Source organism: Anomalospiza imberbis, chromosome 3, assembly GCF_031753505.1.
Source record: "Anomalospiza imberbis isolate Cuckoo-Finch-1a 21T00152 chromosome 3, ASM3175350v1, whole genome shotgun sequence".
NCBI lineage: Eukaryota > Metazoa > Chordata > Aves > Passeriformes > Viduidae > Anomalospiza > Anomalospiza imberbis.
In genome coordinates, this window is record NC_089683.1 from 102477021 (window position 1) to 102501828 (window position 24808).

The following is a 24808-nucleotide window of genomic DNA, read 5'->3' on the forward strand; positions in this document are numbered from 1 at the left end:
CAAAGAAAAAAAGCTAAGAAATTGTATCAAAAGCAGCTATTAAAAAAAAAAAAAAAAACAACAGAAAAAGGCAAAAAAACCCCCCAACACTTCCAGAACTAATGAATGTTTCAGAGATGAACAGATCTGATTTAACAAAAGGGCAACAACTTGGGGTTTGCCTCCTTGCAAGATTTTATTACCATGGCTTTATGGCAGTCCCTGTGTCAGCAGAACAGCTCTGCTGGGACACACAGCAGACTTCACACCATCTTCCTGACAGTCACAGCATCACAGAAAATGGTTCAGAGCTGCAGATTCTAGAATTGTTCCTAGAGCTGAGCCTAACAGAATTTGTGCCAAGCTTATTACAGTTAAACAGTTCATAAGAACAGCTGATTTCTCCTAAGTTATGAGTATTAGTTTATAGCTATATAATGCAAGAGGAGTATTTATATCTCACTGTGCTCACTTGGTTTACATAGAGTCCCACATTAAAGACTTTTTTCAGTAAAAATTTTCTGAACTCACTTACTTGAACTTTACTAGAGGAAGGGGGAAATCTCTTTGTCTTCTGACCTCATTTCAGCATCAGCACAATTCATATGAATATGGCAAGCGAGGTTTGGCTAAGAAAACTTCAGTTACCAGTAAGACACCAAAAAGATGGCATCTTTAAAAGACTGCAGATGGAGAATTTGCTTCCTGTAATATAGAGTGCTTTTTCCCAGTTCCTTCTTAGAATCTGTTTTTCATGGATGTGTACACGTAGTGAAAAGTTATTTTACAGTTTGAAGTTTAATGCCTAAACCTTTCTGACAGCTATTTTAATTATCTCAAAATATTCATGAAGTGATTAACAATTCATGACTTTAGGAAGTTTATTGATGAATACATCCCTATCTGGCTTTTCCTCGGTCATGTTTTACACATTTCATACCTTTACTCTTTCAAGTGTTAATCACCAATCATCTCTGAAATTGTGCCCATCTGTTTAAAACACATTGATAATGAGACACTCAGGTTCAGTTAAAATATTCTATGAGTGCTCTTGAAATTACTTTAGGCCACTCCCCTGCTGCTGTTTCAAGCAATGCCCACAGCTACTCCCTAATTATGTTGTCCTTTCCTTTGCCCTGTCACCAAGCAAAGGAATATTTAATTTACTCCCCACTTTCTCCCTCAGCTCTATTTTCTGAGTTTTCCCTTGGACTGAATTTCTTATTTCCCTGCCCCCCCCCAAGGACACATCAGTTTTTATTTCTCTTACTCCACTCAGTTACATTCAATTTCCTGTTTCCAAGATTTTTAGGTTATGTTGTATTATTTCTTCCTACTTGTGTTTGTAACACCTGACTTATGATCATCTGCAAATGCTGTTAATATTCTTCTTACATCCAGCCTCTCTGAAATCATTGATCTAGGACATTCATCAAGACAGACAGTTGCTTTCTTCTACATAAGAATAAATGAAATTAAATGCAAAATTTGTTTGGCCAAAGACACAGTAAAGGTGGAGGCAAACAAAAGTAACTAAAGAATAAAAAAAGTACATTAGATGCTCTCCCAAAAGAAAAATAAAACAAGAATGGCAGCAGATGCTCATTGAGAAGAGGGATGCTCAGGCAGGATTAATTCTGCCATTTCTAGAATGACACAAGGCAAGAGTGGAAGGACAGAACAAATTCTCTGCATTCCTTTCAGTAGCCAAACATATTTCCTGGTCCTATCATGTCAATAATTCCAGAACAAAGTGGGACAGCTGCAGGAGAATGTGGAAACTACAAGGCATCTTCCTCTGCTTTGAGAAGAAAGCTCAGGCAACTGACACAGCGTGGTAAAGTGAAAACCAACAGTCAGGACATGCCCCCCATAAAGGCATGGATGGGGAAAGGGCCTTTCCTGAAGGATGAAGTGGAGGCTGGAGCTGTTTACAATGACAATCGACATTAACAGATTGCTTCAGTTGTGTGTTGCCCAGACATCCTTGAAAATTTACAGCTGGCAATTTCCTCTGAATGCCTCATCCCTTTCACTTCAGCCTCACCCAACACCTGCCTTCTCTTTGCCTTTGCCTTATTTCCTCAGCTCTATTTTATTCTCTTCCCTGCTCTTTCCACTTACAAGTCCTACTTTACCAGTCAAGAAATTATGATACCAACTTGGTATTTTTCTCTTATTTTTATGCCTCCCCCCTCAGCTTTCCCAGATGCACAACCCCTAATGCTGACACACCACCCAAGAAAATCATTCTGGTTCTGAAAAACTAAATTGACCACAGCTAAAGGAGATGATCTGCTAAAGCAAATTTACAGGAAGAGTGTCCAAAAACAAACAAAAAGCTTTAAAGAGTAAAAAAAATTCTTTAGTAAAAAGAAGGAAAGGAAGAGCTCTCTAATTTCAAGGTGAATGTTAATAACCACTGCTTGCCTATCCACATAACCTTTATTTTGTGACACTCTTAGAGCCTGGTGGCCCAGCCCATCACCCCTGAACAGGGATTAAAAAAGCATTAAAAAAATATTAACTCCCACAAATTGTAGGGCCCCTGTGAAGAACAAATAGATCACAAAAGCACAGCTACTTAATTCTTCTCATATGGTACCCACTCCCTGCTTTGGTTTGTGCTACTGGGTCTCCCTTCACCCATTTTTTTTTCCAGGCTGCAGAAGCCCAGCTCCCTCAGCTCCTTCACCTTGAAAATGGGCTCTGTTGGACTTACACAGGGTTTTCCACATCTTTCTTGTAGTGATGGACCAAAGCTCAGGCATGGTGTGCCACATGCAGCTGCTGAGTGACCAGCAGAGAGAAAGAATCACTTCACTTACGTCCTGGTTCTGCTCCTTTTGATCCAGCCTAGTGTGCAGTCAGCTTTTATCACTACCAGGCCACACTGCTGACCTGAAATTCAAGCAAATTTTTCTATTGATTCCAGCAAGGCTGAAATACCAGACTGAACATCTAATAAAGGAGCCATCAAACAGGGAACAGTGGCAACAAAACAGCAAGCACAAGCGTACAACAGCTCCTGATAGCATGTGTGGGAGAAAAGCTGTGACCAGATACACCCACCCTGCCAAAACAGCTGCTTTTTACTGCCTGCCCCGAGTTCCTGAAGCAGCCTTCACCTGGCTTCTTACACAAGGGAGGTGGGAAGAATTCAGTTCTCCCAAAGCACAGCTTACAGGAAGATAGGAAAGCTATTTCTAAAAAAAAAATTCATGTGTTATTTGAAATAACAGTGATGAGGCAGGAACTCTCCCCTACTCAAGCACAGGATTTAGCAAACAAACTAGCACAGCCAACCCCCGCTGTGTTTGTTACTCCTGCAATTTATTAAAACCACATTGCAATCTGGGCATTAGCAACACCTGATGAAATTGTGATGCTGCATCTACTCCCAAAATAGTTAACATTTAAAAAAATGATTTAAGGATTTAAACATTTGTCTCTTTCATGCATATACACACTAAGAAAATAGAAGTGAACCTTCGGCACAAGCAGAAGGAGTTAAAAGAATCTGACTTTTTGGTCTCCTACATCAGTTTGTTTTGAACACCAGAGCTAGCTAGAACATCAAAACACACATAGGAACTGTTTATTCTAAGTGCTAGAGTTACAGCCCTGCTTTTAACCCACCAACAGCTCGCTATGCCTGTCTATTCTATTGGAATCACTTTCAAATTCAATCCCAGCAGCTCCAGTGCTACCTTCAATTACAGTCGCTCTGCTAAGGCCAATCCCCCAGAGCAACACAAACAAGCTGAAATAAACAAAGCACTGTTACCACTCTGACACAGATGTTAACAGGATGCAGTTCCTTTTAGGCATGATAAAATAGAAAAGAGACCATTCACATTCTAGCTCTTCAAGCCTTAAATTCTGCAGAAGTTTTTCCAAGAAACTTAACTGAGGAATTAAGTGCAGTAATACATCACATTAAGGCAGTATTACATCACACAGGATCTGATTTGGCACCACACTCTCTTATATCCTCTGAGATTCTGCCCACAACACAATTGTGTATTTGAATACAAGATTTCCCCAGCTTTCCCAGAAACACAGAAAAAAAAAAATAACATAACACACACCCACAAAATGAAGACTGAGGAACTGGAAGCCCCACAGCACTTCTAGAATTCATCAGGCAATCAGAACAGTGTAAGTATGTGCAATTGTATTTATTTATTCGAGTATGTTATGGTTTTCATTGCACTGGCAATCTTTTGGGGATGACTACAGATGCCTAACTTTAAACTGATGCATTCCACAGAAGGTATGGATTAAAAAAATCCTATGGGAAAGAATACAGGTTTTGAGCCCGATCCAGCAGCTACATGGCCAAGCACACACTATCTGTAAAGTTAAAAAGCCAACAAAGGCTTCAAAAACATAGTTAAGTTCTTCTTATGACTTATTAGCAACAGCACAGCACCTGCCTGCTAGACACAAACTTCACACCAGTGGTAATTTAGCCACTATGCCTGAGCAGTCTACACACCACAAAACGTTGTGTTTTTTTTTTTTTTTTTTTTTTTTTTTTAACTGTGCAAAAGTGCTTAAGCATCCCTCCCATACTCCCAGTCGTAGCACAGGCAAACACCACCTCAACAAAACTACAGAGAAAGTTTCCTTTGGAAATCATCCAGAGGGCAGTCCACAAATCAAAAGTATCACTCCTATAGCAAGTTTCACTGACTACTGTAATGCCATCCCAAAAACAAAGTAACTGCTTGAATTGAGTGATGAAAGTTTGTTCCTAGAAGGGTATTTAAATACTTCCTAATAGTACAGAAGCGAGTCATAAGTTTCTATAGCTATGGCTTTTTCAAATGAGGGGTAAGACTGAAGAAATGCATCTGTAGGTACAGACTACATTCACTGGTAGGAGCGTTTCCATGTGGAAGTCGGCAAGCACGTTCTCTGCTCCTTCAGGCGGTGAGGAGATGAGCAACCACAGTGTGCCAAGCTTGTGCTGCCTCAGAAAGCCCCCGAATCCCCACAGGTCACGTCTGGTTACCTACTACACCTCACACAGCCGGAGATTTGGATAAAGCTAAAGCCAGCCTTGCCTGAAGCACACTTTGGAGGGCAGCTGCAGGAAGCTGGACACGCCATGGACGGAGGCATTGGAAAGGAGGGGACACACACCTCACTCGCAATCTGCACAGGCTCTGGTGGAGAGCATAGGACTGCCGGAGTAAGGGACGGCAAGCACCCACCGAGGGCTGGTGCCCCTGCTGCTCACAGGGCCCACTCTGCAGCTGAGATATTCCGCTCCACTGCACTCCCTCCCAGAGAGAGGGAGGGACCTGCGGGGTAATGCCCGCCATTGCCACACAGCTCCCTCACAGAGGGTGCCCCATCTCCCTCGGAAGCAGCGCCTCAGCGCGAATGGGATGGTGCTCGAACCCCTTCCCCTCACGGGCCAACTCCACGAACCTCCTCCCCTCCCGGGCCGGCACCCCCGAGTCCCTTCAGCTCACTGAGGAGAGGCCCCCAAAGCCCTTCACCTCACACGGATCAGCCCCCTCAAGGCCCTTCCCCGCACGGACCGCCCGCCCCGCCCCGCTCCCGCCATTGCGCCTCATGCACGCGCCGGGGGCGCCCAACGGCCGCGCCGTTCCCGCCCCCTCCCGCCGCAGCCCCGAAAGCCGCGCTCCGGCGCGCGCGTCACGCAGCCACCACCGCCGGCCAATGAGAGCGCAGCCAGGCCTGCGCCCGCGCTTTGCGAGCGCGGAGGCGGGGCCTCTCTGAGTGACAGCGCGGCTCGGCCTATCGGGGAGCGGCAGCCCCCCCCTTAGCGCGCAAAGCGCTGCTGGAGAGGGGGCGGGGGCGGGTCCCTCTGCTCACTCTCCCCCCGCCGCTCGCTCCCCCCCGCCCAGCCGAGGCGCGCAGCGGATTGACAGCCCGCCCGACCAATCAGCGTGGCGGCCGCCTTCGCGGCGGCACCTCCCGGGGCCAATGGGAGCGGCGGATGGGCGGGGCCCCCGAGGTTTCCAAACGCTCCGCGGCGCCATGGGCTGAAAACTAAACCGAGATGGAATCTCCCAGTCTGAACCGGTTTGAGCCGGTTCCGAGCCTGTGGCATTAGGAGGGGGAGACGCGCCGCGCTCAGTCCCCGTCGCCGCCGCCGCGTGTGTGACCTGCTCTTAGGGGACCCGTAGCCGAGGGGGCGAAGTTTAGTGCGAGCCGCGGGGGGGGCGGCGGGAATGGGGGCGAACTGAGCGCCGGGCGGGGAGGGCGGCAGCCGCAGGGGCAGCGAGAGCCGGCGGGGCCGGGCCTGGGCGGCGCGGGAGGCGCAGCCGGGTAGATCCCCCCGCACCAGCGAGGTCGGAGCGCCGCGCCGGCCGCTTTCCCGGGGCTGAGGGGAAGGCGCGGAGCCGAGCGCGGAGCCCCGGGGGCCGCTGCGGGCGCCTGGTGCAGCCAGGCCGGGCACGCTGCGAGGGGAGGAGTGGCGCCACTAACCCCGACCCACCACCGAGGAGGCAGCGCTCGCTTCCCCCCCACCTCCTGCCGTGGTGGTTTTTTCCCTCCTTCCGTACTGTTTTTTTTTTTTTCCCTCACGTGGTCTTTTTTTTTTTTTTTTCTTCTTCATTTTGGGAGGGGGCTATTTTTGGTGGTCTTTTTTTATTTTCTTTTTTTTTTTTTTTTTTTTTTCTTGTGGCGTGTGGTGGTTAGAAACTTGGCTTGCTCGCCCCTACTTTCTGAAGGAAGAGGCTGTGAGAAACCCCTAGGTAAGTGAGGGTTGTGGGGGGGTCGCGATGAGCAACGCGGAGAGGGCAGAGGGGGTTATTTTGAGGGGCAGAACGAGGGGATGTGCCCGTGCAGGGGCCCCCAGAGCCTGGCCTGTGCTGGGGGAGATGTGATGGACCCCATGGAGAAGCCCTGAGGGGCGGGGGTGCGCTCGGATGGGGTTTGGGGTACGAGCATCCCCGGCCTGGCCGAGCGCAGCCACGGATGCTGCGGGGGATGCTCCTCGTTAGGAGGGGGCCGGGCGGGCTGGGATCGGGTACGAGCAAACCCGGCGACATAATCTGTAAATTATTAGGAGTGGAAGTTTCCAGAAATATTTTTTTGTGTGTGTGTGTGTCTGTGCAGCAGTATTGAAACGTCCGCCTGGATCACGTGGGGAGCCCTGTATAGAGCGCAGGGCTGGAGCCCAGGGGAGGAGGAGGAGGAGAAGGAGGAGGGAGGGAGGGGCTGCGGGGCCATCGCGCTCCGCAGGGCCCCGGCCCGCCCGACCCACCGCCCGGGCCCGTTCCCCGCCGGGAGCCGGGGCCTTGCCGGCCCGAGCCGGGAGCCGGAGCGACTGCCTGGGAGCCGGGGCGCTGCCCGCCCGCCGGGGCGCTGCGGCAGGAGCCGGGGAAGGGCCGCGGCGCTGGGTGGGTGTGAGTTATTTCCAGCCGAAAATGAACGCTCCGAGGTGTCGGGCAGATGTTGCTTAATCCGTCTCGTCCTTCTCCTTCACGTGTGTGTGTGTGTGTGAAGGAGCAAAGGGAAAGGGCGGTTTCGTTGCCATTGCTGGTGTGTGGAGTGTGATGCGAACGCGTTTGTCGTGCGCTGTGTTTCGTAGCCACTCGCCCCTCCTGGGTGGGCTTTACAAGTGATGTAGCTAATTCCTTGGAAGAGGGAGGCAATTCATTTGCATTACGGGCTTGGATCTGGGGCACAGTGACTCTCCCAAGGTGGGTTTGCTTTGTTTTAGTCGCTGCCCCCAATGAGCTTTAAATATCTGGGTTAAAGGGTGCTGTAGGACTCATGGTAAATGCTCAGCATTTCTCACTGTTAAGTGCCTGCTGTTATTCCTGTGTGCTACAGGCCAAAATGAATCGGGTGTACCACAACAAGCTAACTGTTGTGTTAAAGGTCCAGGGTCATCGAGAGTTGGGATAACTGTGTAAACAGTGCTGTAAATGCAGTTCTTTTGACCTTCGGTAGATGTCACATTCTTGCTGTGTTGTAGTTCAGATTTTTTTTTTCTGGTTTGGTTTTTAATTTTTTTTAAACTTTTTTGTTTCTGTTTGCCCATTTATTGAAGGACTGATCAGTGGTGGTTCTTGGAGCTGAGGCTTAAATCTGTTCCGGATTCAGGCATGATGGGGGAGGGAAAAGTGTAGGAGTACAGTAAATCAGAGATTATGAGCTTCATGTGGGTACAGGGTTAGGAGTGGGAGATCGAGTTGGCTGCAGGTGGAGGTGGCTACAAAGCCGCCATTTCTGTGTTTCGGCTGGCGGAGTAGGTAGGTCATGTTGAAGATAATGCTGGGAGTGGCGAAGGGCCCTATTCAAAACATTTCCTTTCTGCTTCCATGTGTTGAATAACTCTCGGTCGCGCTGCTCCTCCTTGGCGCTCTCGGGGTGGCCTGAAAACCACCGAAAGAGGCTCAGGTCTGAAATGAATGGCCCTACCTGAGGAGCGACTGGTGCACGACATTTGTTGTAGTTTGGAAGCCGCTTTCCCGGCTCGCGGCTCAGCCGTGGAGGCCAGATGTGTACAAAAAGGGGCGTGCCTGGGAGCATTGACTGCTCTGAGCCTCTTCGTGGGTGCAGTTTCCTTCTAGTGCTGCTGCTCACTGCCCCTCATTTGCCCGGTGACATTTTCAGCGTCCTGAGCCAAAATAATGGAATGAAGAATGAAGTCGGCCTTTTCTGCTGCTGTGTTTCTGGCTTCCCAAGTTAACATCACAATTTTGAAAACATTAGGAGTTGAAGGAGGGAAGAATAGACATGGAGTTTTAAATTTCATTTATTTTGTTCCCTACTTGATGTTTATTTTCTGCTGGTTTTGCAGGAACATGTTGTAAAGAGACTTGACTGGATGTTGAGGTGAAGCCCTTAAAATGGTTGTGTTAAGTGTAGTAATATTAAGTTTTGTAGTTGAAAATCCAATTAGAATATTTGGGTTCAAAGCTATTTTTATATATAGAAGTAACAGAAATTTCTTGACACTACTTGCAAGTACACATTTCTAAACAAAAGGTTTTCCTTGTCTGGATGCTACAGTAAAACTTTCACTTAATTAGTAATTACTAAGGTTGAGGCACAGGTTTATCCTGCTCCTTACTTTTGAACATGACTTGAATACATAAAGCATGCAACAAATTCTTCCTTACACATGGAGTTATTTAGTAAGAGCACATCTGACTATGGGGTGTGTTCCTGGAAGAGTTTCAGGTTGTATCTTTCTGAGTATGCAGATGGCTCTGGTAACTTTTTGATTGATCTTGCACTTGCTCAGGTTTCTGGCGTTTGTTAAGTGATCAGTTTTATGCGAGATCTGTAGGTTTACAGGGTTTGGAATGGAGGGTGAGTGGCACAGAGGTGCTGTAGATGGCAGGGTGGAATATGAGTTAGAGTTGCCATTTTCTGTAAGAACAGGGCAATAAACTTGATTAGGTGTTTCAACCTGGGGGAGGGAGGGTGGTGTGAAAAAGGTAGAGTGTAATTTACCATCAAAAATTCCCTGGCTTCTGGCTTGTTTTCCTGCTTTTGACAAATGTCTTTGTCCTGCACCAGTCTCTGGTTGGTAAAGAATCTCGCACACCCCACCTGACTCTCTTTGCATTATATCAAGGCTGCTCTATCTAGGACAAAGAGTCAATGAGTATGTCCCTGGGTTTAGGGGATCTGAAACCTCCAGTAGAATTCCATTTCAGTTTGAAGTGATCTCACATGGCACACAGAGTAACCTGCTGATTTAAGTCCCTTTGCTTATGGTCTCAAAGTGCCTTCAGTCAACTTAGTTTCAGTGGTAATTTTTTACTTGGATGTGGTTAACTTGTAAGGTGGTCTTCTTTTTCCCAACTATTTGAAAAATGCCCTGTGGTTAATTTCTTGCTCTGTTTGTAGATCACATTTCACCTCCATACCCAAGTGTTTAAAAGCTTTTGGAACTGAATCTTCTGAATGTGCCTGTTGGCCTTGGGAACTCGATACTGGGCTGAGATTGCCAGTCTCGGTTTTGGTTGTAGTGACACAAGGCTTTTCAACCAGCAGACGTGTAGGGGTTGATAGCTGCTTTGGAATAAACCCCAGGGTGTCAGACTGTTACTGTGTGTTTTACTTGTTGAGGACCCTGAGAGTTGAGCTGGGGTAGTGATGGGTGAATTTTTCAGGGGGGGAAAAGAAAACTTTGTCCTGGTATGTGCCTCACAATCAAAGCAGTGTTGTATCCAGTGTTATCTACTACTGCCAAAATAAGCATCTTGTTTCAATGAGACAAATGAACTAAGCTGAAGCACTTGCTTTGCAGCTGCATGTGATAATAATTTCTTACTAATTGATCAAATTTTTAAAATTTATTTTGCAGTAATCTATGCCAGCAATTATGACAATGTTAGCAGACCATGCAGCTCGTCAGCTGCTGGATTTTAACCAGAAACTGGATATCAATCTCTTGGACAATGTGGTGAACTGCTTGTACCATGGAGAAGGTGCACAGGTAAGGTGGACTTGGAACATACATTTATTGACCGTGTTTAACCTTACAGCAAATCAGCTGAGCCAAATCAGTTCACTTCAGTAACAATTAGTAATACTAGTGAATTTACTGAGCTAGTGACTGGAATATCACTGGCAGTCACATGAAATGTGAATTCACATTGAAATGACTCTTGGAGAAATGTTTATTTGGTGTGTGTACATTTCTAGCTTGCCTTCTGATGTTGAGAATTATTAAGAAACATGATTTGTTAAGGTCACTTGATGCAGCTCAGCTTTCTGACTTAGTTCTTCAGGAAGGTCTGAACTACCTGTTACTTGTGATCATGGACAGGATTGTGAAGCCATAAATGTAATGTTTGCTTCAGTGAAGAATTGTATTTAAAAGAAAAATCTTCCTTATGCTATTACTGTGTTTGTATTTATAAAGAAGCATGTCATGCATATTTAATGGAAGAGTTTGTTCCTTTCTTGTGTCTGGGCTTTTTTGTTTTCCATTACCGTTTGCACAGGTTCTTCTTGCATTCTTTCCTTTGGACTTAGTGCAGATTGTGAAATATTAAGTTGAAATGGAAGGACTGTGCATTTGTGTGTTTGCATATATTGCCTTGACAGTTAATCTTGTATTGCTTTTTTTAAAATCTATTTCTTGAACTTCTTTGCAAACAAGACTTAAATGTTGAGAGCAAATACTGCTACAAAGGATGTTGGCATAGTTCCTCTTCTGGCAGATTTTAATTGTTCAGGCTCAACAAATTGTGAGTTTCAATGTCAGGCATCTCTTACTAAGATAGTCTTGCACAACAATAAGTGAATGAAATGGCACAAAGTAGCTGATGCTTTTCTGTTCTTTCCAGCTGTTAGAATAAACAATGATATACATGCATGTACTTGCTTTGTGTATCTCTTTAGGGGAAAAAAGCTTTTGTAAAGATTACTAATGTGAATTCCAATAGGTTTTGAAATACCTTGTTGTTTTTTGAAATATTTGCATTTTGGATGTCCTAAATTCAAATAGTTACTTGCTGTCATTTTTTAATGCTTGGGTGACAGAAAACTCCTTGTAGCTTTTGTCTTAGAAGTATGGACATCTGTAGCACTTGTTTTGTGATCTTTTACTGCCTTGCAAAACAGGTGATGCTTATAATGTTGTTTGGTTTGAAAAGAATTGAAAAAGTTGGGAAGGTTTGTAGGGAAAATAAAGGATTAACAGAAAATACAGTGATCAGATTGCCGTTGTTCTGGCATTGTGAGACATTGTTTCACTTAAAACAGCTGGGAAAAGTCTCCAGTATTTAGAAAATCAATGCAATAAGATGCAAAAATCCAGGACGTGGTGTTTAACTGTCAAAAGTAAATTATGATGTAAACTCGTTTAAATACATGTTCTTACACGTGTCACCTCATTGAAACTTTGGTCATCTATTTTAGTACTTTTCCACACTGGACACATTTCACGGAGTCTGAGCTTTCCCTCTTCCAAGGAGTTAAAAGAAATGCAGGAAAAAATGCAGGTTCTCAGTGGGGTCTGACAGCTCAAGTCCTTCACTAAAGGGTGACAAGAATAATAGGAGTTGAGGAAACTAAATATTAAAATTGAGAGATTACCAATGGTTTTCTTGGAATAGGTCAGGGTAATGTCAGGGTAAAACAAGTTTAGAATGCAACCTGAATGGCCTGTGCTGAACTTACTTTTCAGATTCACCTGCTTTCTCCTTCTACTTAGTTCTTATCTCTGCTTGCAAAACTGTTATCTGCTGATCTGTATTAGGCAAGAAAGAAGCTATTTTCTGTCCTGGAGATTTAAATTTTTTTCTCTCAGCTTTTTTGGGTATACTTCTCTGAAAAGAAAGAATGTCCCCTCCCCAGTGCAACACATGACTAAGGAGATTTCATGCAACTTGTAAACGTTTACCTGGACTCATCCTAGCCTCCGAGCCATTGATTTGTTACATCTTCACATGTCCAGAAAGATGATTTGCAAATTTCTTTTTGGTACCAGCAACACGATAAGGCTTTGTTCTTGATTAACCATTATTACTAAATTGATACTTTTTATGAAACTACAGTGTTTGATGTCCATAAAAGGGGTTAGTGGGTATGAGAGCAAACCTCTCAGCACTGGGAGAAGGATATGGACTGTCTGTATTTTGTTGGTGTTGAAATTTGATCCTGGGATATGTCACCAGTATTAGAAGCAAACAGGAGGCCAATATAAAAACACACTTGCAGATTGAAATACAGCTATTCCTTCCCTTCCTTCCCTTTTAAAACAAAAGTGCATTAAAAGTGCTGGTTTTTCTGTTTTTCTGTTTGTTTGTGGTGTTTTTTTTTTGGTTTTTTTTTTTTTTTTTTTTTTTTTTTTTTTTTTTTTTTTTTTAACTCTGATGTCACACTGGAACAATAGGGCTGTACTGGTTGTGGTCTCAAGCAGAATATTTGTGTGGTACTTGTCCATATCAGATCTGCAGGCACTTGCTGGTCCAGTTGCTCCACTGTGCTCAATTATATCAAGTAGGGGTGCAGGTGGTGTTGTACAGATAGTTTAGACATTCTTGCCCTTTTCTGTTGAAACCTCCAATTTTATTTTGTAAGTCACATGCCAAATTTGTCAGTTCCTTGTATTTTATATATCTACAGATTTGGGGTCTTGATTGGGTTTCTAAGTTGCTGAGAATACATGTTTTCTTACACCAGTTGCTGATTAGCTCATATACGTACTTGGATGAGACTAGAAAGCTGCATGGCTGTAGTAAGTTCTAACTGTTGAAGTTAATCCTAAAGCAAAGCTTTAACTGCTTTGTAATTCTGTCCAATAGGCTCTACAGTGCAGTGAAAGAATGAACTAAGTTGTGTTAATTGTGTTGTAAAATGTCCACCTTGTTCGTAAGGCAGTGCCTGGTGTTGGTAAGGCAGTGCTTGTAGGGGGTACAATTTGCAGCAAGATTTGTCAGTACATGGCACTTTTGGAAATGGCTGACATCACTTTGGCTCCCTAAAAATTCTTGAGGACATGCAGGCTTTTGAAAAGGGATAGCTAAAATGAATTCAGCTATTTCAATGTGTAATTGCCTCAGATGAGGTTTTCAAGAAACCACAGCATCTAGGACAGTAATTGATAATGTCAATCCCAAGGAAGAGTGAACCATTAGCATGACCAGCTCCCTTCCTCCTGCCAGCAGGTTTTTATTATGGTTTTGTAGGTTGTTAGGTACACCAAGGATCCCTCAGAAGTAGGGATTGGAGACCACTAATGCTCTGCTCTATGGTTCTTCAAAATAAAATTAGCAGTTCTGCAGCACAAAACAGTGTTCCTGAAACCTGGCACTTTGTATAAGTGTTTCCACTGGAACTAGAAAGTTTGGGTGCCCTAGAATGAAGTTTTATATTTAGGTGACTTTGTGGAAGGGGAGAGAACTTCATGCCCTAGTAGGTTTTCCCCATCATATGTGCTGTTCTTGCATGTTTGCTGCTGGTTTGGATGAATCATTTAGGAAGGAAGAGTGGAAATGATAAATTACTGTCCTGCATCAATGGGCTTTGGGAGTTTGGTTGTTACGAAACTTCAGCTGTCACAGAAGGAGGCTTGAGGGACTTGTTGCTGCTGGTTGAGTTCTGCATAACACTTAGATGAGTGATTTAAATGGAGTGTTACATATTGATGTCTTCAGTGACAGTATATAACTTCTTAAATAATCTAATGCTAACATTTTTTCAAATCAACTTTCAGCAAAGAATGGCACAAGAAGTGTTGACTCACTTAAAAGAACATCCTGATGCGTGGACAAGAGTTGATACTATTTTGGAGTTCTCTCAGAACATGAATACCAAAGTAAGCAAATTAACTTTTATTTATTTGGTTTTCCTCTTTCTTCCATTCATAAACTTTGAGGAAGGTATCTCATTTTTAGCCATAGACTTTCTTGATTCAAACCATATTTTTTTGATTGTCTTGTTTGCAAAGATTGCTTTAAGCAAGAATTGTAAATGAAAAAAATATTCAGACCTCCTTTTGCATTACCAAGAGTTTATCCCCCCCCTTTTTTTTTTTGAGGATGAGCTAAATTGGATACACAGAATTTTTTTCAAGGCACATACAAGCATTATGCCAGTTCCCAAGATTGGTATTGTCTCTATATAAATCTGAGTAATGAAAAGTCTCCTAGAGCCACGTTTTGTCCTTGGGTAAGTGCTTGGCTATGTGTGATTATAATGAAAGCCACGTGCACGTAACTGAGGAGAAAATTTGTCCCTAGGTGTGTTAAAGGCAAAACAAACCTTATTAGGCCAAGGTTTTGAGCAATCAATAAAGGTTAAGCACCCCAAAGTTTGTAGTACATCAGTTCTTTGCTACTATGCAGAACACATTTGCTTTTTACTGCTGTTGGAAATCCATCCATCATGGTAGAGGCTAAAATGGGCAGCGCTCAGGGCTTTTTCTGCAATTTGAAATGCTGTACCTAAGACTTGTGAAGTTTGAGCCAAAAAGATGAGCAAAATGTGTTTTCACTGTTGTAAGCTTAATGATTATTATCTCAAATAACTGACATGCATGTTTTCTGCTGGATACACACTGTGTTCAAACAGAAAAAAAAATTGTGTTTGGATGGTTTCTGAAATCATGTGGTATTCATGAAGCAGTTCATATTTTTTTTTCATTGCTCTCTGAAGTTGAGGGGAAAACAGTTTAAAGAACTTCCTCAAAGTAATACCTTTAAGCACCTTTAAGTAACAGTGTTTGCCTGTTTGCTTGCCTGGTAAACTTTGCTTTTTATACTGACAGACATTACTAATGTTTAAGTTGATTTATCAACAGTATTTTTAAAAACTCAAATTTGTCTTGTGAAAAATGAGATGATTAGAGGAACAGAAAGAAAGCAACAGGTAAAGAATTCTTCAATTTACATAAATTGCAAATGATTTGGTGCTAAATTTATGCACTATGACATTTGGCTTTTATGCAATCATATTTTTTCTTTAATTAAAGCTGTTAACACTACCTGATATTAATCATAATGTTCCATTATGTTGATTGCTTGTAATAGGAAGAAAAGGGGTGTCTTCCTGTGCAACTGACACAGCTAGGCTTTGACGGCAGGCCTCCACAAGGTCTACCCTTTTGATTCCCTTTAACTGAATTCTGTTCATCAATTGTTTTTTGTTTCTTGGGAGGTGGGAGGGAAAGGGATTCGGTGCATAAAATAAGTAATAAGGGTGCCATAGAAATTTCTACCATAGGGATCATTTCATGCTATTTTTTGAGTCTTTTGCTGTTGCCTGTCCCTCATCTTCATAACTGAGAAGTGAATTAGTGGTAGACAATCAGCAAACCAAGAGCAAATTAGTTTTGAAAAGCTTCAGTCTTACACAGAGGTAAGATGTGTTCACATGTGCTATTGCAGTATTTGATTAAAAGGCAGGACTTTGTAATTGGTATCAGTGGCTTTTTTGGGAGTGGTGTTCCTCATTGTCAGCGAAATAGTGATTAGAACCATCAAATCAATCAAATGAAACAAAGTAAAGAGCCCCGAAGGCCCCTTGCTGGATGTTGGGCCTGATGGAGCCCTTCCAGTGAGGCGTGGCAAGTAGGATGTGCAGATGAGGGTTGTACACAGTGATTTTACTGCTGCTGCTGTTCAGTGTCACGTGTGACTGTTAGGGAAAAGGAGTATTTTTAAGACTGAGGAAGAAGTGAACAAGACACTGCAGAGGGCAGAACTGAAGGCACAAAAGAATGAGTAGAAACCTTTGTAGCGTGACCAGCTTAAGGTCCATGAACCCAAATGAGATGTTTGAGCAGGTAATGAGGGATAGGTGTGGCAGATTGCTAGAGGTGTCTGTCCATTTCTTTGATTCCGGGAAATTCTCAGTGAGGGAAAAGCCCACTGAAAATGAGGTCTGTCCTTAGCCAGTTGTTAGGTTTTTCATTTAATTTGGTCATCTAGTGTCTATTTAAAATGAAAGTAGACCTGCCATTCTGGTGTGAAAGCTAAATAAGTTCACTTGTGCAAAAAGATTTAGGAGAAAATGAACATTTCTAGTTAGTTAATACCTGAAAAATTAATGTATGTGCATGTAGGACATAGAGATTTCACTAGAGTTTAGATGTACTTGAGGAAAGTTAGCACTGTCTGGTATAAATATTCATACTGTCAACATTGTTAGGAGCTTTTGTAAGTATGTTTTGTATCATGAGCCTGGATCACTTGCAGATGGTGTCTGTAAATTTATAGCAGTGGCTGAAATCAATTCCTGTGATGCATTTTGCTTAAGAATGTTTTTGCGCATTTTCCTACATGAAAATTCCCTTGATTTAATTTAGCTTTTATGTCACGTAATTAAATCGATTTACAGGTTAAAATCTAGTTGATAAGCCTTTGTTGCTGACCATGGAGGCAATAAAAATACCCTGCCAGCTTTCTGTAATTTATAATTTCTCTTGGAGCCCAAGGTTTTGGAAGGGGACAGAATATTTTGTAGATGCAGGATGTGCACCTGGAATCTCCTGGGAAGTGGGATCAGATAGGGAAGCAAAGGGATGTAGGTTATGTTAAGATGAGAACAGCAAAACTGCTCTTTTAGTCCAATGTAGCTTGGGACAGTCTGTATTGTGTACTTTTAATTAAACTGATGTCTGTATGATCCCTTTGGTCGAAATGCTAATGATCCTACTTTGTGTAACAACTAACCACTTCAAAGAGGAACTCTTATTCTCAGCCAAACTTGGAACTGTGAAAACTTGAGTTTACCTTTCAGGCATTGATTTTTTTTTTCTTCCTAATCCACTGTAGATAAAGTAAATGGAAAACTCCTCATCCCCTTTTCTCTCCTGTCTATTCATGCTAATGGGGTTTTACATATTAAAGTTTTTTGGTTGTACCATGACAAACTTCTTTCCCTGTTACTGTGAGTTGGCAGTAGGGACAAATGGGCAGAGGGAATGGCCATTTGCAACGTTAATGGTTTCGGGTAAGAACATAGGAAGGAATTCCTGAAAGGTAAAATGATTTCCAAGAGCTTATTCACATTTTTATTGTTCTTTGACTGAGCACAAAAGTTCATCTTTAAATATTAGAAATAGCTGCCATATTGGGGTGGGGATTGAAATTAAATAAACCTGTGGGTTGTCTTGCTGTTCCTAAAGTAACACACCAGTGAAGTTTGGGAAATACTTTTTCTAGAAAGTGCCAGTGTCAGGACATGTGATGCTAAGACAAGATTTTTTTTTTTCCAGCTCTTAAGAGGAACAGTAGGAAGCTTGAGACATCATCCAAGCTGCTAAATATTTTAGGAGCCTGGTTGTGTTAATACTCAAACTTAGGAGCAGTCATTTGTGATACAAATTCATATCTGGCTGCTACTTTTCCAGATAGCCAAAATTGTCTGCCAGAGGGCTTTTCATTATTGTTTTTCCCCCCTCCTGGTGTGAGCATGATGAAACAACAGGACTTAGTATAGCCAAGAATAAAACAAGAAAATATGATGCATGAAACCTCAGTAAATGGGTGAATAGACATATATTTAATAAAATTGTTAGTTTAAGAATCTGGAAGTCTTAGATGTTAAGTGTGAATGTCTGATTGAGTCAGAGTCCTGCAAGTTAGTTAGTCTTACAGTAATGTACTCACATTTTGTTCTTCTCCAATTTCAGTATTATGGACTGCAAATCTTGGAAAATGTGATAAAAACAAGATGGAAGATTCTTCCGAGGAACCAGTGCGAAGGTAGGGAGGGATTTTTGTCTCTTCCTCAGAACTTTGTATTAACTGCAATTTAGTCTCTAAGTAACATTTCTGTCATGTGTTAAGATATCTTGAATGATGAAACCACATCTTTCACTTTTGTGATAGTGGTCTCAGTGGGTTGGTGAGCAGCTGAAATTCTGTGAATTTATGGAAAAGGTGTGACTGATAGTTTTGAAACACCTGAGGTGAACCCCTGGCACTGAGGTAGGGGTTTTCATTCTCTGTACTTGGAGCAGGAGGTTTTGCTTTCTTCACCCTCTACAAGCTGTGTGTGCAGCTCCAAGTAGTCTCTGTGGCCCACTTGTTACCTTGTGTAGGTTTCTGTTACTATTTTGAAATTGTAAGCAGTTACAATAATTTTAAAATGGAAGCACTAAGTAAATGCACTTTCTTACCTATTGATGGTCATGCATTCTGTTAGGCAGGGAGATGGCTGTAATTGGTGCAGTGTAGGGTGAGCCCCAGTGTCGCATCAGTGCAAGGAAGCTGGAAGTCTTTAAATCAATTCTGTGCTTAGTTTATGGGTTTTCCTCTCCCCTGCAGTTTACAATGTTGATGACTTTTACACATTGGTCCAGTAAATGGAGGTACCCCTGTGGCTGCAGGGTTATTGCTTTTCACATGGCTGGCTGTCACAACTTGGGACTTCAAAACATTAAGTGCAACCACTTCAAATTCTTGACATTGAATTGTGTCACTCTTCTATACTTGGCTTTTTACTAAAAGCTGGTCTTGGAACTAATTAAAAGTTCCATATTTCTGTGTTCTGCTGAGAGCTTTTATTAACCATGCTGAGCCATGATTTAAATTTTTACTGCCAGTGCTTAGGTTCTGAAACTATAGTAATTAAAACAGAATTTGAAGTGCTGATGAAAACAAATGCATAGAGAGGGACTTTTACATTTTTGTGCTCATTCCTCTTCTCAACTTCCCCCATCCTTTCCAACTATAGGTTGGCAAAGGGTAGCTGTCTTTGAAAGTGAAACTGAAAATGAAGTTTCCATTCATTCTGATGTTGGAGGTTTCTAGGGAGCAGCTTCAGCTAAGGGTTGGACACAACTATGCCCTTTTGAGAAACTAAAAGAGCACCTTATTAGCTAAAGTTAAACTGTTCTTTGTGCTTCTAGCTACTGGAGTATCTCAGCTCAGTCATATTTTGTTACATCCCTGACTATGAGCACTTAAGTTTCAGCATTTTGAAGTTGTCCTACGGTTTTTGGCTGTGGGAGCAGAGCAGGAGGAAAAGGAGCTAGGAGAGGAGTATTGCCCACTGGTGAAGGGAGATGTAGTACAGATGTCACAGGGATGGACCTAACTTGATAGTTTGGAACTGAACCAATACAGGATGTAATTCAGGAATTCAGAGTCTTAAAATTCATGCTCTTAATGCATAGGAGAGCTGAGAAACAGTGGTAGAGGGATGAGGTTGCTGCTGGCTGTGCTTTGGGTCATTTTATCTCTAACAGTGACAGTGCTGTTGGAGTGGTTCCTGCCATCCAAGAAGATGCAACAACTCTATATGTTACAAGGCAAAATAAGGTTACTGTCTGTAGTTGTGTAATCATCTTGAGGTATCCTATTCTTTCTTTTTCTGACTTACATATCTATGAAAACTCCAGAGGAACTAAATCCTTTTTAATAACAAAAGTGTGTTGTTTGTTCAGCTTTGAAAGCATTTTCCCTTTGACAGAGACAAACTAAAATTGTGAACCTAACTTTTATCCTGTTCTAGGGAAACTAGGTTAGTGGCTTTTACTTGTGTGGTAGAAGAGGAACCGTATTTTGTGTGCCTTGGCATTTTATCCAGCTTGGCCTCAGTGGTGTAGGAGGGAGAATCTGTTTCATCTCTAATCCAGTTAGATCTGGTCTGTTTTTAATTTTTTTTTTATTTGGCTGATGATACCGGCTGGTACAAAAGAGCTGCTCCAGAACTCATTTAGGTGGCTTGATTACCTGGGAGATAGTAATGCTGCTTAAATTGAGGTTTCCTTGACTCCAGCCATTCTTTGATTGACAGGATTTTCCTGTTTGAAGTCTTAACTGGTGGAATGTGTGCAGGAAACTGAAACTCGGTGTACAATGGAATGCCTAGTGACAAAGCAAATCATCCAGGTTTCAAATCAGTGTTACCTTGTATCATAATTTATAAACCATGTCTTCTGCATGTCTGGTTGGTTTGTGTAGTAAATACAGTTGACAAGTCTTACTGTTGGTGAAGAGGAAACTAAATGCATTTATGAGAAAACCACTGTTCCCCCTTTGTAGCAACAGCAGTGCTTAAGAGATAAAGTCAAGAGCAGATCTGAATTAAATGGTCAGTAAATAAAAAAAGTTTTTGGAATGACTTCCCTGATACTTGTTGGTAGAAATAAAGCAGTGTTGCTAATTATAGAGCATGAACTGTAAATGTTTTTGTGGGTGGTGGTTTTTTTTCCTGTTGTTTTTAACAAGGTGTACATCAGGATGACTTGCTGGGTTGTGAGGTTACCCAGAGGTTTGTTACTGCTAATGGCTGTGCTGGAGGGTTTCAGCTTCCAGCCTTGAATTTCAAATGCAAGGAGGAAAATGTTTTCTTCAGATGTCTTCTTTAGACTTGGAGCTCTGTTCTGAAGTTTTTCTTTTGTTTTAAAATAACTTTTGGGTTTGAGCTTTTCTGGCTCTGCTGGCTTCTAACTTTTGTAAAATAGCTTTCTGTTCCTTAGGTGGTGGTGTTTGTGAGCACTTCTTGAAAAGTTTGTTTTTACCTTTCCATTATTCTGAAACAAGAATCAGGCAAAACAATCAATTTACAATTCTAAAATACTGATGTGATGGCTTTTATTGTTTTGTTTTGTTTGCATTTGGAGTTAGCAGTGGGAACCAGTTGGTTCTGTAGGCAAAAGTGGAGTTTGAGAAGGGGTAAAATTCAATTAAATCAGATGCCTTACCTGTGTGTTCAGCCTTGAGATATGTTTGGTCATAGCCCCCAGCATTGGTTAGCCTTGCTCTGTGTGATTTATTTAGTCCTCAGGAGGGTGCTTGGAATGGCTCTTCCACTTACACAAATGATGTCATGTGGTTTTCATTGAAGCCTGGCTGGGGCGGGTGATGTATTCCAGAACATCCCAGGCAGTGCTGAACCTGGCTCATGGCCAGGCTCTTGTGCCATCATTTTCAAGTTGGACTTCTGGGTTTATTGAGGTGTGCTACTAAATTGCTTTAAACTCTGGTATCCTTTAGAGGTGATTGTTTAATAACACTCAGAAAGGATGGCATTTGATTAAAGTGCTGTGGCCTCAAAAGGATTTTCTCTGGCAGTGTGAAAACCTGCCTGTGAAGAAAGGTTTTTTGGTCTTCAGTGCAGTGATATGTTTCATTAATCCTGCATTGTGGAATGAAATACTGTTCCCCTGAACAGAGCGAGCTTGTCTGGAGTGTTTGGAGCTGGAATGGATAAAGCACTTCTTCATTATGAAGCACAAATTGCTTGTACAACTTTTCTCATCCTGAAATGAAAAAGTGGTGTTCAGAGATGCAGTTCAATGTTTTCCAGGAAGGTCCTGGAGTTGAGTGTAAAGCTTTTGATGCAGTGGAAGCTGCTGTAGAGGAGGTTTTTCTGTGCAGTGATGAGATCTTTTAATGGAAATTCCTGGCCTGCTTCATGAGGAAGATGTTTCTTTGGTTCTCTATAATGAAGAGGGGATGAGCTACATGGTACTTCTGTGTGTGTGTGTGTGTGTGTGTGTGTGAAAACAAACTCTGTGCCTTTTTTCAGAGTTTTCATGAGTTTTCTGTTGAAAAGCAAAAAAAAACGTGGATTGATTCAGTTCACCACTAAGAGGTAAAGGTGATTGTGGGACTGTATGGGAAGACTTGTTTCTTAACACTAGTAATAAGATGGTATTTTGACTACATTTTGGGACTAAACAGTTCAGTGTGTGTATGCATACAAACATCCCCAGAGAGGACAGCTCAGCTTTAGCATTTGAAATTCTAATTTTGATTGCAAAATAATGTTAATTTGCTGAGTTACATAGCCCACCTGATTCATTTGTGCCTATTCTTTAATACAAGCAAAGACTTTCTTAATCTTAGTAAATTAGAGTGAGCTTGCATCTGCAGCACCAGCTAGAATAATTTTTTAACACTTGTTAAGGGCTTGTGCTCTGTGATTGCACAGAAGGATATGCTTGTGTGCCTTGAGGACAGGAGGGTTTGTTGCAGGTGTGTGTGTGCTGATTGCGTCCATGGTTATTTACTTGCTGTACTGGGCTGTGGCAGGAGCTCTGCTTAGGGGACATAGAGTGCAAGAGAGGTAAAGGCTTCCTAGAGCACATCCAAAGGTTAAACTAGAGGATATTTCCTCAAGTTCAGGCTGCAGAAATGACTCATGTTGGATAACATGACATTCTTCACTGTCCCAGTGAAGCTTGGGTCACTTGGGAGAACAACTTTCCCTCCAGGAAGGGTTTCAGTTTTACTGGATGTTTGCCTCTGTCGAGGAGCAACTTTCACAGAAGGATGACAGTATCTAATGGATATCCAGGAATGTTCTAAAAGGCCTCAAGTTCATGCCCTTGCTCTGTCATCCCTTTTATGGGACTTCATACAAAAGTCCTTCTCAGGCTTCGCTTTCCCGAAAATCCCAACAGTGGGGCTGGTCCAGGCCTGGAGCAGGGTCTGCTCCCTTTGGTTGTCTTGAGATCAGTGCAGTTGCAAGGTCAGATAATCTTTGAAGAACATTTTGTGTGTCCTGGGTGTTGTGGTTGGTGTGGCTTTTGTTTTGTTTTATTGGAAGGTCTGTTTTCCTGCACTGTCTGTCTCTTCCTGCTTGGCTCAGTGAAGGGCCTGAACTTGGCAGTTGTGGTGTCGGCCTCTTCAAGACTCGTTCAGCTGCTTCTGTGATGGAAGGAGACCTTCTAGGCAGTGGTTGTGGGGTCTGTGCATGTCCTGTGCTTTCCTTTCTAACATAACACTTCCTTTTAAGTTCCCCAAACACAGTGCTTTTAGCTTATCCCATGGATTACTGCCCCTGAACAGTTTCTCGGACATGTTCTGCTGAAAAATGGTAATGAGCCTCTGGGATTATTTTTGTCAGAATATGAATTTGACATATATTTTTTTCTGGTGAAAATTATCTTTCCTATGGAATGATAAATAAATGAGCTATTAAATATGGAGCAGGAACCATAACACTTGAAGTTGAAAAAGTATAAAATGACATCTGTGCCAAAAGGAGCATTAGAGAATTGGATAGCGGCCGCTTTTAGGGGATTAAGAATATGACTTTGTTTACTGGATGGACAATCTCAGGAGCCTGCAGCGTGATGTGTGAAAGGGAGCAAACATTTTAGGTCATAATTTCTACTTTTAGGTCATAATTTTTGCTTTTAATTTTTTAAGTAGAGAAACTGTGAAGCAGAGCAGCTGTTCTCCTCTGCTGGTCTCAAGGCCAGATCGATGGCAGCACAATATTCAAGTTGTTAGTGAACAGCACAATGCCATTGATGCAGCAAGATGGAAGATACCATGGATTTGTAGTTGGGACTCTAAAAGCAATATTAACTTTTTAATTCCTTTTTGAAATGCAAAGAGTTGCAACAGTAGGCTTCCCTTAGTGGTTTGGCAGATGGTTATAACGGTTTAGTTTCTGGCACTGCAAACCTATTTCCATACTGTTTGGGGGGCTTTCATAACTCATTTGGGAATTACTGTAATGCTTCAGCAGAGAGTGTGTTTTAGGTTTAAAACATCAGAGCAGGCCTGTGATGCTTGGTAATAACTCTTACTCAGTGCCTGACAGTGATACTTTGAAAATGACCATTCTCCTGGAGCAGTGGGGATTGATCTGATGATGAGGAATAGTTCCACTTGCAATTGGAACTACCTGTAGAACAGCTCCTGTCTATTATGTATCTAATGGCTCAAAGTCTGGATCTAGTTTTTCCAGATTTCATGAGGATGCAATTAATAAATTATCCCTTTTAATCCTCTTGCTTAATCCTGAAACGAAAAAAAAAATTAAAAACTACCTACTAAATTTGGTCAAGTCTTAGACAAGTTTTAAAACTCAGAACAGAGGGTGTGGATTATGTCTTCAACAGAAGACATCTTCTCCTGAAAGTGACAACTTCTGAAGTCTTCAACATATGCATGTTGTCTGTGTGAGTCAGCTGACTTGTCTTGTTGAAGAAATTATTGAAACAAGATTTTTGGGTTCATGAATTTGAATAGCAAAGCACCCACCAATTCTCAAACTTCCTTACGACAAGAAAACACTTGTCTGGTTTGAAGTGTGGTGTCGGAGCTGAACTCCTGGAATGTTCACCTGGGTTGTGACTCCAGGCCCCCTGTGCCTTTTCCTGGGATTCAGGTGTTTTTGTACAGAATGGATATTGTCACTTGGAGAGTCATTGTTTCCATGGATTTAGTAATTAGGAGTGAGCTGAGGCTTAGGTGGCAAAATTTTGAGCAGTATTGCTCCCATACAGTGATCGAGGGTTTTATGGTGGAGCTGAAAACTCTAAAATAATTTAAAAACAATTGTAGAAGAAACACAACAAAATGAAAAGTTTTAACACACTGTGTCCCCTTGGTTGTCCAATTGCCAATGTAAGCTAAAAAAAGTAAATGAAATCAGAAGTTACTGAATTTGTGGACTC

At 42.3% G+C, this 24808-nt stretch overlaps 1 protein-coding gene across 1 annotated transcript in view; it reads left to right on the top strand.

Annotated features, from left to right (window-relative positions):
* The first annotated feature begins 6234 nt into the window (after positions 1-6234).
* XPO1 (exportin 1) overlaps positions 6235-24808 on the top strand; it is a 33880-nt gene continuing 15306 nt past the window's right edge. Inside the window, exons 1-4 of the mRNA XM_068186154.1 lie at positions 6235-6716; positions 10292-10423; positions 14153-14254; positions 18074-18146. Coding sequence (XP_068042255.1) covers positions 10298-10423; positions 14153-14254; positions 18074-18146 — 301 coding nt within the window. The 5' untranslated portion in view covers positions 6235-6716; positions 10292-10297. The remainder of the gene's footprint in view (positions 6717-10291; positions 10424-14152; positions 14255-18073; positions 18147-24808) is intronic.